Below are 16,384 nucleotides of genomic sequence, written 5' to 3' on the forward strand. Positions count from 1 at the left end.
AAGCTGCAGCCGTGCCGCACACTTGCAGTTGATCTAACCCCCCAATCCAACCCTTGATGCTGAGTGCCAAGCAGGGAGGCATTGTGTCCCATTTTTACAGTCTTTGGTATGACCCGGCCGGGGAACGAACCCCTACCTCCCAGTTTCCGGGCGGACAATCTAAGGCCACTGAGCTGGTGATGAAATCTGTAGTTTAACTTTGTCCTCAGTTGTCATGTGCATGTCATTATTGCATATCTTAAAGGATGAACTCCATAGAGCTCTTCACAGGTCAGAATTTGGTCAGAGTTTTATTGAAAGGATAGCCCCTTGAGATGCAGCATCTCATTTTAGAGGGGGTCCCGTACACAGGGAAAAACATTACACAGTACAGTGCAGTTCAGGTAGATCCGTCTGTCATGCCCTCTACTTCACTGTTAACCAAACAGTGGGTAGGGACCCATTTGTGGGACCAATTTTTATGGGCCACGACATTTAAAAAATATATATTCAAAAGAAGCGACCAAACTACTTCACTAATCTTATCAAAATGTCTTTTATATAATTTACGGCTGGAAATATGAATGAACACTTTTCCCAACTTCTTTGCAGCCTAGAACGAGAGAATAGATTTTTGGGGGGGGTCATGTGATCATTGTAGTTAGAGCCTGCTAAATGGCTAAATTGCAAATTGTAAGTACTTGTGGAACTGAATATATAATCACATGCCATTAAGATTTACTCTGAAAGGTCCCGTTATAACAAAGTACTAGGGAACCCCTCGTGATGTAAATACAATTATTTGGACTAGACGACACATCTGTTTATAGTGTAGTATAATAAAATACTTCTCAGCCTGAGAAGTTCCATTTATGGCCATTTCCCTCTGGCAACATGGAACTCCCCAAGGTGCCATTAGAAGTCCAATCTATTCTGTGCTTGGCCCCCTCTCAAAATATATTGAACATGAGAGTTGTATTCAGATGGATTTGTCATTGCAACTACGAGCCAAATACAGTACATACAGTACATATGTAGGTCACTCAATCTGTGTGTCTGTGCTGCAGACTGGGGCTGGTCCTACGGTACAGTCGTTCTCAGCTATATTAACGCATTTTCGGCGGCAACCCCTTTTGGTGTTTTAAGCATTATGTTATACTTTAGCTGTTGAAAAATAGCAGATCTACAAGCTCATAGCGCGGCACTCGATACTCTGTTTTGCGTTGTTTCGGTTGCCATGCTTTGGTAACTTCTCCGTTCGGGAGTGTTCAATCACTCCCGAACGGAGAAGTTACCAAAGCATGGCAACCGAAACTCATCCGTAGCCCTTGGGCTATATTGAGGCAGGAGACCTAATTTGCAGCTTTCAAAAGAGACCGTTAACACCCAAGTCCTGCTCTAACCTTTCATTCATCTATTTTTATGCATTATGCATCGGATTCCTGTGAGTGAGTGAGTGAGTGAGTGTGAGGTGCCTTTGGAGTAACTGGGACATTTATGTTGGTTTCCGTTCCAGGTCCCTAAAGAGCAATACGATCCGAACGCTGCCTGACAACGTCTTCTCACAATATTCCTCCCTGGAGAAACTGTGAGTACATCATACAGACACACACACACACACACACACACAACATTTATATATCATTTATTTCATGCAAAACGGATGACCGTTTTGTACGTCTGGAGATTCCCGTCCAGGACAGGCTTCAGGCGCGCCTCCTCAGGAGACTTTGCTCAGATCTGAACCCATTTGATGTGGCGTTAGGAAGTTGGAACCCTTGCTTACATCGACCCCTGGCCCGGGTTCGAACCATCCACACAACGGGCATGTGCTCTTTATACTGCTTCACTGGTTATCTTTTACAAGTATGCTTGGGCCAACTGGACGATACAGGACAAAACACCACCACAAAAATCCCAGACAGACTGCCGAACATTATACCAATGAGATTCAATTCGATTCTATTTGATTCAATTTAAAAAAGAATCCTCAAAGCAGGAACAGCTTCCCGCTGCTGTTATCTATTTAAAACTCCTTAGTGAAATGAAATACCACAAATTTAGTCTGATCTGAAGGTTACTCCAAGTCCAAGGGCCACAATTAAATAAATAACACCAGCCTCAGTTCACAAAGGGGGCACAATACAGCGCAGCCGGGCGTTTGATCTGAGACACGTTTGGAAATAGCGCACTGAGCCACTGTGCAATTTAAACGAATAGGCGAGTGCGCTCTGGTGCGGTATTTCCAAACGTGCCCTATATTATTCCTTGGCAAATCTATTTTGATTTGATTTATCCTTTATTTATTTAATTATTTGTCATCACATTATTCACCTCTAAGTAGCTGTTCTATGGCGTTACTGTTTCCCAAACATAATATTGGGTTGCAGGTTGATAAATTAACTATTTTCTTTTTTGTGTGAAGGAATCTGATTTTAGTGTGTAGGAATTTGGAAATACTTTTAATGTTTCCTTGTTTGAGACAGGTGGGGTGAAAGGGAATGCCTGGACGTTTGAACATTCAAAAGGAAAGAGTGTCATAAATGCAATCGTGGAAAGCAATTAAATTTGCTCCTCTGGCCTTGTGTCCCTGTGTAGACAGCTGATTTATCCCAGGTCCCAGCTGTGAAAACTGCAAAGACGCACACCTTTCATTGAAGAAGAAGAATTAAATTCACATGGCAAATTCATAATCGTAATTCACGCTCGCCTTCAGCAATAGCCATTTGGTCCAAAATGTATTTAACTCTCCTGTAGCCGTGGCTGAGATAACAAGAAAGAAAGAAGAAAGTAAGAAACAGCCAAAAGCTCTGCATGCATGCACGTGCACGCCGTCTTTATTGACATTATTGCTCGTAATGAGATAAAGTAGGCAATAGGCATGCAACGGAGCCTATAAAACATTAATTCAATCTCCCGCTATCAAAACAATTATCGCATTGCGAGTAGCCTCTGTGGGCCTCAGCAGAGCTGGGGGTATGAATACTTTCACTTTCAGGCAAAACAACAACACGTCTTCTTCCCTGCCTCATGTTGCACATTTAGCTGGCACTCGCCACCTACCGCCCCCTGGCGTCTAAGCAGTTAAGTACTTTGTATACATGATTAGAACATGAATGAACAAAGTATTGCTGAATTGCGTCATCAGGGCTTCGGAGCAGCGAGGGCGGGTTTTTGCCGGGAGCTGCGGTGGGATCGCAGGGGTTTACCCCCAATCCAGTGCCAAGCAGGGAGTCATTAGGTATCATTTGTATACCCTTTGGTATGACCCCGCCAGGGATTGAACCAAGTCTCATGGCGCGGTCACTCTGATCACAGGCCACTGAGCTGTTACTCTTGAGTTAGTGTACAGTTTGAGGTACTGTTCCTTTACTTGAATAGTCTTTATATATATATATATATATATATATATATATATATATATATATATATATAATCATAATTATGCTTCTCCTCGGAGGCAAACATTGTACTTTGTGCTATTTCTGAATACAGGACAGCCGAAGGTAACAGGGATCTCATGTTTCTGGAGGATGCAAAATTCATTCATCAAAATATAATTTGAACCTGTTGTTTACCCTATGAGCACATTTGGAACGGCCTGAGACATCGTATTCTGTAATGACATACTATAGGCTTTAGGCAGGATACAAGAGCAGGCCAATAAGGCTTTATAATTTTAAATCCTGTACAAAGTCCTACAGCAAAAAAAACATTGCCATGGGTCAAAGTGTTAAAATAACAAGTCCAAGTCCTTCTGGTTCTGTTAATTAAATGTGCACGGGCAGACTGCTTGTGCAATGAACACTTAATTAACAGTACAAGGACTTGTTTGTGAGTGCTGGCATTTTGTTTTTCTTTAGATGGAATATATTTATATATATACTGTAGATACCGCATATTAATGAAACATATACATTTGTTCAAAATATCTATATTACCATGGACATGGAAATGAACGGACAATAATAGTACCATAAACAATGCCCTGAATGAACATTACAGGTCTTTAACTGTGCGAGTGTACAAAATAATGGTGTACATTCAGTTATCATGGTCCTTGAAAATAAATAGAAAACATTTGAGAAACCATGCACGGTAGCTTACTACCGGTAGTTGCCTCCTAATGTGCCATAGTGTTATATACTGTATAGTAAATCAGTGTCATTCAGCAGAAAACCTCGAGACTGACATTCAGTAATAATGGGGTCTTGTAATAAGAACATTAATATAATGATAACTATAGTAAAAAACGAAATCTAGAATTTGCCACAAACACATTCATTGTCCGTGTGTACACTACAGACATATTGATGACCTCACAGGCAGACTCATCGTGTCCATGTACAGACATTATTGATGACCCCACAGGCAGACTATCCGCCAGTAAAATGCCAGGCAATCTACACCTGCTTCAGCCGTGTCCAATCATTGCCCTGTGCATCATCGCATAGTAAAAAAGGTTTACCACAATCTAGTTTGTGGGTTGATTGTGGTCAAAATGGAGGGCACCATCTTTAGACCTCTGTTGGACACTTGTCAACAAAGTATAGGGGTGCCTATGGTGGGGGGGGGGGGGGGGGGGGGGAGTATAAAGGCAAGAACAAGATAATTGTCTAACTAAGTGGCTAATCATTGAATCAGTTTTTACACATTTAATATTGTTACTCAAAAAACTCAAATATTAGCCCTTTACATGACTGAGGAATAGTGAAAACTGCCAATCCAGAAACCCTTCAGGGGATGGTTCGTGACTACATTCATGCCCACCCACACGTGCTATGTGCGGCATAACAAACGGCCTTCTGCTCAGAGGCTGTGTCGGATGTGCTTTGACACAGCCCTATAGTGATAAGCTTCTGTAAACCCCCTGAGAAGGTGTGCAGGTCAGGATCCTTTTGGCCCGCTGTGTGTCTTTCATAAGACTATATACAGTGGCTCATGGAATTGCTTTGCCACCTGGAAAAGCACCGGTTTCAGATTCCATGCTGTGTGACCGTTTATTGATCCCTCTGGGGGAATTCAAGTGCCAAAGACGGTAGTACAGCAGTGTGTTCAGGGGGCGGTACGTGTCACAGGGCAAGGGGGAAAAACACACAGAAGCATATACCACTCCGAACTGCTTGTTTCACACACCTCTAACACTGACAAGCCGTGGAGGCATGTAATTTTTGTGTGGAGGGATTTGCAAATACTTTGTAATGGTTTCATTGTTTGAGACAGGAAAAGGATTTGAGGTGGGGGTCCAGGGCCAAATATATAATTGTGGGGGTCCTTGACTGAGAACCAAACATGCATTTTTCAGAAAACTGTTAGCGTTTAGAACAGAGGTATCCACACTTTTTTGACTCAATAACTACTTTTAAACTGGCCAGCTCAACAAGATCTACCCAACCCAAAAAATATTAGGGTTTTTGAGTGTTGCAACCACTCCAAAGAACAGCAATGTCCTGTTGGTTCACCTATGTGTCGTTAATGATCACCAGTATATGACTATTAGTACCAGTAGGGGCGCTGTTGTACCAGAAACAGAGAGAGAGATAGTGCTGCACGTGCTGCACTCTCCAGGTGGGGCGAAATACTTTCGCGGCGGAGACGTAAGTCCCGACCTATTATTTTCCGTTGTTGGCTTATTTTCGAGTAGGTCGTGGCTTAAATATTAATTCGTCCAGACGGTTTAATAATTCGCCCCAGCGCTTTATTTTCGTCGTGGCTATGTCTGATTGCGTCGCCGTTCACAACGTATTTCATAATAGGTTGCGGCTGTTTGATAATAATCCGCCTCGGCGGTGTATTTTTCGTCGGCGTATTACAACTCGTCGTGCCGTATTAATTAGGTCGCGGCTGTTTGATAATAATCCGCCTCGGCGGTGTATTTTTCGTCGGCGTATTACAACTCGCCGTGCCGTATTAATACGTCGAAAGGGTGCATGCTGCCTTTCCCCGTGGAGAACCTGCAGGGCAGCAGGCCTTTTTACGCGCGCATCGTGCCCGGCGATCGGCGCACCACCCGTGCGCCTCGCCGGTCCGGTTCCGTGGAGGGATGGCCCGACCCTCGTCCGTGAACCCCTGGGGGGGTGGGGGGGTCCCTGGGGGACCCTTGGGGGATCACGGAGGTCCGCATAGGAGCGATGAGAGCAAGTGTCGCTTGGAAAGCGGTGCATACCGGGAGACCCTCCTGACTCGGATCGGGGACGAGTAGCAGAAGACGGGACCCTAGTATCCACCGGCAGACCACCGAACGTTAAGGTCACAGTAAGACAAACGTTCTTTCACTATCACACGTTGACTAAGAAGAGGCACTTACCGACGCTTGAGAAGCTAAGGATAAGAAGAACTGTGAATGAAGAGCACCTCGTTGTTGTTAACTGAAGAGCACCTTGTTGATGTTAACTGAAGAAAAGACGTATAGTTACCTGTGTCACACTAGCGCTGAAGAATGTGAACGAAGAGGATCTTGTTGATGTTTATCCAAGACTGTACATTCTAGTTCAAATGTCACGGTAAACCTGTGAACGAAGACAGGCCGTGTTATGTTTAGTTCACCCTTTGAAGAGACTTTAAGTTGTCAAGAGCCCGCCTTGCAGCGGTGAAAGAAGACCGCTAGAAAATAGAGTGCTCAGTTTTCTGTTAACAGGAGGGGAGCCGCGATCGTGGCGAAGTCTTTGACGAATTTTTGGTAATAGGCGATTAGGCCCAGGAAGGATTTGACCTGCTTCTTGGTCACGGGGCGTGGCCAGGTTTGTATCTTCTCCACCTTCCTCGTCTGTGGCCGGATACACCCACGGCCAATGGTGTATCCGAGGTAGTCGGTCTCTGTCCAGCCAATGCGGCACTTCTTGGCGTTGGCGGGCTGACCGAAGGCTGGCTAGGACGGTGTCGACCCGCTCCAAGTGTTGGCCCCAGGTGGCGCTGTGGATGATCACATCATCCAGGTAAGCCGCCGCGAAGGCCTGGTGGGGTCGCAAGATCCGGTCCATCAACCGTTGGAACGTGGCCGGGGCTCCGTGCACTCCGAAGGGCATCACTCTGTACTGGAAGAGGCCGTCGGGGGTGATAAAGGCGGTTTTCTCCTTGGCTCTCTCCGTGAGGGGGACCTGCCAGTATCCTTTCGTCAGGTCGAGGGTGCTGATGAACCTGGCGGGCCCCAGCCGGTCTATCAGCTCGTCGACGCGTGCCATGGGATAGGCGTCGAAGGTGGAGATCTCGTTCAGCTTCCGGAAGTCGTTGCAGAAGCGGAGGGTGCCGTCGGGCTTGGGGACTATTACGATCGGGCTCGACCAGGCGCTGTGGGGCTCGATGACCCCCAGCTCGAGCATCTTCTTGACCTCTTCTCTTATTGCCCCCCGTCGTGCCTCCGGAATCCGGTACGGCCGTAGTCTCACTACCTGGCCGTTCGGGGTGTCGATATCATGTTTTAACACGGAGGTGTGGCCCGGTAGTTCTGAGAACACGTCGCGGTTCCGATCGAGGAGCTCTCGCAAGTCCTGCGTCTGCTGGGGCGTCAGGCCCTCACCGAGGGCCACGGCCGGGGCCCCAGGGTTCAGCTTCCCGTCGATGGCCACGACGTTCCGCCTGGCGCCTGCCAGGTTGGGGTCGGCCCACTGTGCGGTGGCGAACGATCCCTGCCGCCGGGGGGGGGGGGGAGGAAACTCGAGGAAGGGGTCCTCTCCGAGGGCCGGCGTCTCGACGTCGTCGGACGCTTCCGCCTCTTCAGGCCAGGGTTCTGGCTGGGGACGGGAAGGGGACGGGACGGGACTGGGGACGGGACGGGGCAGGCGACGAGGGGTGGGCTACTTTGGCGGCGTCGACGGCGCCGCGTCCTGGGGGGTCCTCGGCGTCCCGGGTTCCAATATCTTTCAAACAGGGGACAGTCCGTCCCGATCAGGAGGGGGACGGGGAGCTCAGGGACCACCCCGGCGGAGACCACCGCCGCGCCTCGGGGGGTCTGCACCGTCACTTGGGCGACGGGGTAGCGCCTGACATCTCCGTGGACACACGTAACTGGGATCGTGGGTCCCTCGGTGGTGGAGGCGAGGTCACCCCGGACCAGCGTGACCAGGCTGCCTGAGTCCAACAGGGCGTGGGTGTCGGTCCCATCGACACGGGCTGGGAGGGTGGTCTGGCGTCGGCTCTCGCTTCCGGTGTGGAGACAGGGTCGGGGGCCCCTCTGGCTGTCCGCGGAGGGCATGGAGACGTCAGGGCCGGGGGGCCGCTCCGGGCAGGCCCAGGACAGGTGGTCCTCCCGGTTGCAGACGTAGCAGCGTCGGATCCGCTGGCTGCGGTCGGGGGGCCGTTGCTACGGGGCTTGGCCGGGGCCGGCGGCGCCGGTGGGCGGCGTCGGTCTCGGTGGTCATCGGTCTTGGGGGCCGGTTCACTCTTGGTCTGTCGGAGCATGTCCGAGCAGACGTGGTGGTTCTCTAGTAGGGCAATCAGCGCGTCCACGGAGGTGGGGCTGACTCGGGCAACGTATTTCTTGGCGTCGGATGGCAGGGCACGGACACAGCGGTCTATGACTAATCTCTCGATCCACGGGGTCTCTCCTCCCGTGGTCAAACAGCTCTGGGTCAGGCGATAGAGGTCGGCAACCTGAGCGCGGGGCGGCTGGGCCTGCTGATAGGCCCACATGTGGTACCGCTGGGCCCGCGCTGGCAGGCTGTAGCCGAGGGTCGACAAGATGGCGGCCTTAAGCGTCTCATAGTCTCTGGCGTCTCTGGCGGGAAGGTCCCGGCAAGCGCGTTGAGCCTCTCCAGAGAGGTAGGGGGCCAAGATGCCGGCCCAGTCGGCAGCGGGCCACTGCTCCCTGGTGGCGGTGCGCTCAAACAGCTCGAGGTACGCCTCAATGTCGTCATCTGGGGTCTGCTTGGAGAGGACGGCGTTGGGGGTCTAGGGGCATCACCGTGCCGGTCTAGACGGCGGACAACCTCACGCACAGCGTTCTGTAGTTCAGTCTGACTTCTGAGCAGAGCGGCCAGCTCGATGGCCATGTTTAGGCGGTGGTTGAGATCAAGCTGTTACCCACATTCTCCACCATATGTGGGAGGTCGGGTGGGAAACAGGACTCAGAGTGCAGTATCAGGGGTTAGACGCACGGTGGCGCCCCTGGGTTTATTTCAGTTTAGGTCAAACAAAGTCAGTTTCACATCAGAATTTTCATACAGACAATATTCTTTTCCAAGAAGTCCCGGGTCCGAGGCGGGAATTATCACTGCAGAGGATGAGAGGGGTGGTTAGCCTGCAGTCAGAGTACAAGGTAAGTGTCTAGTTGGGGCCTGAGACTCCGGTCTGGGCAATTCTACCAACTAGTCTTTTCTGTAACTTTCTTCTTCCTTTCCAGGTTCCAGAGGGACCCGGAGGCTCCCCCGGAGGTAGGTATCACGGTAGGTAACTCTCTCTATCCACAGGGCTAAGAAAAGTACTTTTGAGTAGAAGTACTCGGATACATATCGGTGAGTAATCAGAGTAAAAGTACTTGGTAAGGGGACCGGGTGAGTATGGTAGCTAGGGCCCCTTAGGCTCGGCCAACAGGTAGGTACACAAGCATTTATACTCTGATTTATCTCTATCTACAGGGTGGCCGTGTCGATACGACAACGGCAGTCAGGGGGTTAACCCCCTGATACTGCACTCTGAGTCCTGTTTCCCACCCGACCTCCCACAACATACACACACACACACACACACACCGAGTACTAAGTATAAGTAGCCTAGTGTACGGCTCTAAAAACATTAAATACTGCGGGAGCATTATTATTTATTACCACACTAAACAAAGTTGGATTTGTACATTGCAGAAACGTAACATAACGTAAGTGTTCTTATTATTGTCCGTCTGGGTTTTATAATGCAGCGTGAGTCCGCGATAGCCGATCTGCAAGCTCACAACGCGTTGCGCTGATTGACAGTGCACGTGCAGCAGCTACTGTATAAAATTATATTTAAGTAGGCTACTTTTTAGTGTGACGTCTGTGTGTTATTGACTTCTTGTTCCTTAATGTGCAGGTTTATCAGAGCGATATAGTGCAGCTGTGAGTGAGTAGCTGCTGCTGCTGCGTCCGTGCACCAATAGAGCAACCGCGGCAGCGGCACGTATGCTTGAAATATTAAATAAAAATATGTCGGGCTTCCGGGCCGGGCCCGGGCCGTTTCTGGACTGTACCAACGGGCTTAGGGCCGGACGGGCCTTAACTCCACGGGCCCCTATATTTTAGGCCCGTGCAGGGCTCTAGTGTGTGTGTGTGTGTGTGTGTGTGTGTGTGTGTTAAATGTGGTCATTTAAATGTAGGCCTATTATATATACACGCACCATACAAGCACCTATATTATATAATGTGTTATACAAATGGGCAATCAACATATAGCAGCACCCCCCACCAGCAGATGTATATAAACATGGAATTGCGCTATGATATTAAAATGGACTGAGCTGTGATTGCGCTGTACTGCGCCGGCCGGTGGCCACTGGCCTATTATGCCTATAAATGCATATCATGCCTGTTGGTGAAATATAAACATCTAAAATGGTTCAGTAATAATTAGCATAAGTTATTATTAACGAAAAACATCTAATACTATTTTAAATTGGTCTAATAAAGTTAGTAACTAATCAGAAGCAGCAACCATTTTGTTTCAAACAACTATAGACCAATAAAATAGTAGGCTAGTATTTATGTTTTTCGTTAATAATAATACATGCTAATTATTATTGAACGCAAGTACGCTGGTATGTACGCTATGGTACACTATAAGCTTGTATATCTGTTTATTTTAAGCATGCACCGCATTCTGTCAGAATCTCGTGTGTGTGTGTGTGTGTGTGTGTGTGTGTGTGTGTGTGTGTGTGTGTGTGTGTGTGTGTGTGTGTGTGTGTGTGTGTGTGTGTGTGTGTGTGTGTGTGTGTGTGTGTGTGTGTGTGTGTGTGTGTGTGTGTGTGTGTGTGCACACATGTGTCACACATGATGTGTGCTATATATGTTATAGCTAGAGACGCAGAGGCAGAGACATATTTATTTAAAATCATCCTGGCACGTAGGCCTATAGACAACGGCGTCAACTCCGCGGGTGCGCAAGAGCCGAAGCACCCGCTGGCAAAATAATAAGCCAATAATAATAAGTTGCGGGGCGGGTGCCTTAAAATATATAGGCTACTCTAAGGTGGGCACCCACTGTCGTTATAGGAACCTTCTGCCCTTGCCTATAGAGCCAAGGCACACGGATAGGAGCACAAGCGCTCAGACGATCACACACACACACACACACACACACACACACACACACACACACACACAGACGGACCCCCGTGGACTACCATGATACCCAAGGGTCCACGGGGTCCACAGACGCGGGTCGGGCCATCCCGTATGTAGGAAGGCCGCCCGGGGAGCTGGTAGATCTGCTATTTTCGGTGGGCAAAAGAGGTGACAGCTCTGGAACGCAGGGTCGCCTGGGGACGGCGAAGGGCTCCACGGAACCGGACCGGCAAGGTGCACGCGGTGGTGCCAGGCCCGGGCACGTGGGCCGATCCCCGGGCACGATGCGCGCGGAAAAAGGCCTGCTGGAACCCCAGAGAACCACTCCACGGGGAAAAGGCACCCTTTCAATAGCGCGACGAGTCCTATACGTCGACGTATTATAAAATACGTTGGGTATTATAAAATCCGTCGTGGCGGTTTGATCATTTGAATACGTATTTTATAATACGTCGGGACGGCCCCGACGAAATTAAACCGCGGGGCGAATTATACGTCGACGTATTATAAAATACGTCGGGTATTATAAAATCCGTCGTGGCGGTTTGATCATTTGAATACGTATTTTTTTTATAATACGTTGGGACGGCCCCGACGAAATTAAACCGCGGGCGAATTATTATTTAAGCCACGACGTATTAATCAATAAGCCACGACGCAAAATGATTCAGTCACAACCTAGGTCGTCCACCGTGAATGGATTTCGCTGTCTCTCGCACTGTTGCCTGCTAATATGAGAGAGAGAGAGAAAGAGAGGGAGAGAGAGAGAGAGGAGTTGCACCACTCACACAGGTGTGATTTTTGAGTGGTGCAACCACTCCTACAACCAGGAATGTCCGTATGTATCATGTATGTATCATGTATCCGTCATGAGCACGAGTGGTGTGCGCATGCGTGAAACCAGCAATGGCCAGCAATATCCGCGCGTGTGTGTACAATGCGTGCCTCACATCTTGTGCTAAATAAATAGCGTCAATGCTAGCGAGCTAAAATATAGCCATCCTTGCTCTAGAAAGCACCAATGTTTCCATCTAGACCACCGGATAATCAGCAAAGACCTCCGAACATCGGGCTAATTGACCAAACCATGGAGAGGTCCGTAGATTAGGAGTTATTGAAGCTTTTAGTCTGCCTGTATAATGGGAGGTGGACGGCAGCTCGCATGCGCGATCCGGTCTAGGTACGCTAAAGAAGGAAAGGCCGACCCCCGTGGACGGCAGCTCGCATGCACGATCCGGTCTAGGTATGCTAAAGAAGGAAAGGCCGACCCAAAATAATAATTAAAAAATAGTTCTCAGCGACGCGGATTGATATCCATAATAAAGCTAAGAGAGAGCCAGAGAGAGAGAGAGAGAGAGAGAGAGGAAGAGGAGGGGGGAGAGAGGGGAGTTGCACCACTCGGTTCACACAGGTGTGATTTTATATATATTGTAACTTTGTAATGTTTGTCTGCAACGCTCTTGAAAACAATATATTGCTTTGTGGGTTTGAGCTGACAGGTCCTTTTTATGTCAATCAATCAAGTCACCTTAATTCAAGTGGCAGATACCAAAAATAGAATTGTATTATTATTATATATTTTAGGAGCATGTCATGTCTACCTTTTGGTCACCCCTGGTTTAGAAGATATTTGCAGATTCAGCCTACAAAGCTTCCCCTGAAGTGTTTCTGGGTTATCAAGTTGTCATTAGTACTTCACTACATAATCATCTAAATGGGGAATGTTTTAGTAGCAATTAAATGTGTAAAAACAGATTAAATGATTTGCCACTTAGTCATATTGCTTGGTTCCAAGCAATTAGACTGCTGAGCGAGATGAGTGATAACGTGTGCCTCATTACGTTAAAATGTTCCACTAAAATATGGAACGGCCTACCAACAGCCCTTAAGAAATGTGAATCCCTAGACTCGTTCAAAACCACTCTCAAAGAGCACTTACGGGCGACTGCAATTCGAAACTGGCCCCTGTAAAAAAGTTAATATCCCCCCCTCTTATTTCTATACTGTACACACGTTCTCCATTTTTTGCATAGAAGTTTATAGGCCTATTTATATGTCTTTAAATGTTTTGATGAATTGAAAATGGAAGACCTTTATGTGAACATGTCTTGGTGCTTTTTCTGTTTTTATCCTCTTAGCAGATTTTGTATTGAGCTTCCTCACTATATGGACCTTCATCACCTCCATCCACACGCCGTTTCATGGCGTGTTGACAGCTTGCAGAACTGTTCTTTTGGGAACATAATTAATGATGTGCGACGGCCTGGAGTATACTGTAACTAAGCATTTTGTAGCCTAACCAAATAATCCTGTGGGTACTGTAACATTACGTGGGCATGCTGGGCATATGGAACTTGATAATTTGTGTTAATGCAGTGAACTTAAATAGTAGTGTTTAACGAGGTCATCAGCCACAGCGCACATTAAACACAGAACCACCCGATGTTTAAAAAACTTTCCCTCACAGACAATCCTATCTATATTAACAAGTCTAAAGTTGTCACGTGCGAAAAAGATGTGCGCACTAGCCAATGAAAAGATGTGCGCATGTGGCCACAAGCCAATGAAAAGATGTGCGCACCCGTCACTAGCTATCTGCCCCTCCCCCTTTTCGCTGCTGGCATGTGATCTCGCTCTCCGCAAAGAAACCTCACGGAAGGAGGAATAGTCGCCTCACCATTTCGCTTATTCCTTCTATATCCTTCTATATATCTCTGTATATAAAAATATAGGTCACTCAGCGAATCTCTTAGTTACATCAACATTGTTCTTCGACAGTACTTGGTTTGTGCCTAACTATTACGATTAGACAGATCGCGTTTATTTCGCCCCCCCCCCCCCCCCCCCCCCCCCCACACACACACACACACACACACACACACACACACACAACACTACCCCGGGCCATGTACCACACACACACACACACACACACGGACAGCGGCGGCGCGATTACATACAGTTTAATTCTGCGCGACCAGGAACTCCCACACACACACACACAACACTGGTGCGTGTCGAGACAGAGTAATGCCTGCCGCGCGGATTTAAGCTGTCAAACCTATTTTGTTAAAGTTAAATATGCCACAGACACTTGCCTGAACTGTGCAGCTGATACATATATACAGCATTGTCATATTTAAAAGGCGCTTTATAGCTTCTCTCAGCTCAAAGTGTGTATGAATAAGTTGATAAATGAACAGCTGACGTCGGTGGGAGAGGACGTCGGCTGTTCATTTATCTTCGGCCGTACAGACTCCATTTGACGCTTTTCACCTCTTTTATGAGACATTTACACCAAGCTGTCTGTTCCTACAGTTCCTACTGTAATATAGAATGTGTAAAGGCACAAAAATCTGAACCACTTTCTGTTCCGTTGGTCATGCATGTGTTTTGGTGTGTTCACCTCTTTCAGACAGTCTACTTTTTGATTTCAATCAATCAAGTCATCTCAGGTCATCTCAAGCGGCAGATGTAAAAATCGTTTTTTATATTAAAATTATATATATTTTTAGGGCCATGTCATGTGGTCTACCTGCAAAGCCTTTGTGATCTATACTGGTAGATCGTGATCTACCTTTTGGGCACCGCTTAACGTCAGATCAGGGGTTTTGTCGGCCAGCGCCAAAAATGCTCCCCGACAGCATAATCGGAGCAAATACCGGGCAGTGTGTATGAGCCATAACGTGTTGACTACACTACACTACACTAATAAGGACACATAATAATAACTAATAACCCATCCGTTACTACATGTGGAGTCAACTCCCGCAATGTCCTTCTTCCCATAGTGCGCGGCAACGTAACTCTGGGATGAGTGGCCGCGAAGCGGGCGCGAAATTCTAGTATTAAACAATTGCAAAGTCAAATGACGTTGGATAGACGATGCAGAGCCAAACATATTTGAATACTTTCGCCATTTTAATATTTAAATGTTATGATGAAAGGCTCCATTGTGTATCAGTTTGTGCTTGCCTCGCCATCTGTAGATATGAGCTCTGCGCAATTGCGCTGCGGGAGGGGAAAGAAAAGGGATGGGATTGGATATTTTTCATTCATTAATGTTGGTCCAAAAATACGGTAATGATTCGTCGGTACTTCACGAGTCATTGAGCTCGTGTCCGAGTCGAGTCTGGAGCAGGCGTGGATTTACTGTAGGCAAAGTAAGGCATTTGCCTTACTTGTTCACGTTTTTGCCTCCCCTAAGTCGAGCGGCTTTTTGTATTATTATTTGCTATGTATTTTGCCCTATTCAAGGCTAGCAGACAGTGTATCGGAGGAGGACATGTATTCTCTCTGTGGCCTGCATGTCTGGAAGGTGTTGGGTTATTTTCACACTCTAGTGTGAAACGTTCTGCTAGATGCCTGTAAGGCATATTGCACACATGGAGCAGCAATTTATTTTATTGTTTATTGCACCCACATGTTTCTTTCAACTGAGACTGTTAGCCAAGGTAAAGGCTCATCTTCGCCATAAACAGTTTGAGACAGTAATTCATGCTTTTAATCTCATTGTCTCCACCAGGCCGAAGGCATGGGAAGAGAGTATGTTTTGCACTCCGTCCGTGTGTGAGTGTGTGTGTCCGTCCGTCCGTTTGTGTACAGCTAATCTCCGGCACCGTTAACCTGGTCGATGCCAAATTTTGCACACACACTCCCTGGATGCCAGCGATGAACCTCTTCCTCAAAATTTGCAGAATGACCTGTTATAGCGCCATCAGGAGGCCGACTTTGGTATATTATTATATTATATTACTCCTCCAGATTCTGTCCAAAAATCCTGCAAATCGTTACACAGTATATCTCTATAGTCATGTGTTCAAGACGGATCTGTCCGATATTAAGTTTGCAGGATTGGCCTGTTTTGAACAAAAAGCCTCAAATCATGAACAATTTACGTGAAATCTTTCACTGACTTTCCTACTAGGCTGAGGAGTATACCCCACCCTCACATTGGCCTGTTATAGTGCCACCAACATGTGGATTTTTTCTAAACACATTTTTGGAACAAAATGCCTCAAATCATCCAATTGCCATCCAAGGCGTAAGCAGAAATGTCACCCTTTTCACATTGGCTTCTTATAGCGCCACCAGGAGGCCACAACCTGACCTGCCCTGGTGGAGACCACTTTTTCTAGTTTTGCTATATGCTTGAT

The 16,384-nt window shown here is 47.5% G+C and overlaps 1 protein-coding gene across 1 annotated transcript in view; it reads left to right on the top strand.

Annotated features, from left to right (window-relative positions):
* The window catches only part of LOC310863168 (relaxin receptor 2-like), a 138,239-nt gene that overhangs the window by 58,078 nt on the left and 63,777 nt on the right, over positions 1-16,384 (top strand). The window contains exon 6 of the mRNA XM_083771330.1: positions 1,496-1,567. Coding sequence (XP_083627456.1) covers positions 1,496-1,567 — 72 coding nt within the window. The remainder of the gene's footprint in view (positions 1-1,495; positions 1,568-16,384) is intronic.

The sequence above is a fragment of the Protomyctophum parallelum genome, assembly GCF_964188405.1.
Source record: "Protomyctophum parallelum genome assembly, chromosome: 1".
Lineage (NCBI taxonomy): Eukaryota > Metazoa > Chordata > Actinopteri > Myctophiformes > Myctophidae > Protomyctophum > Protomyctophum parallelum.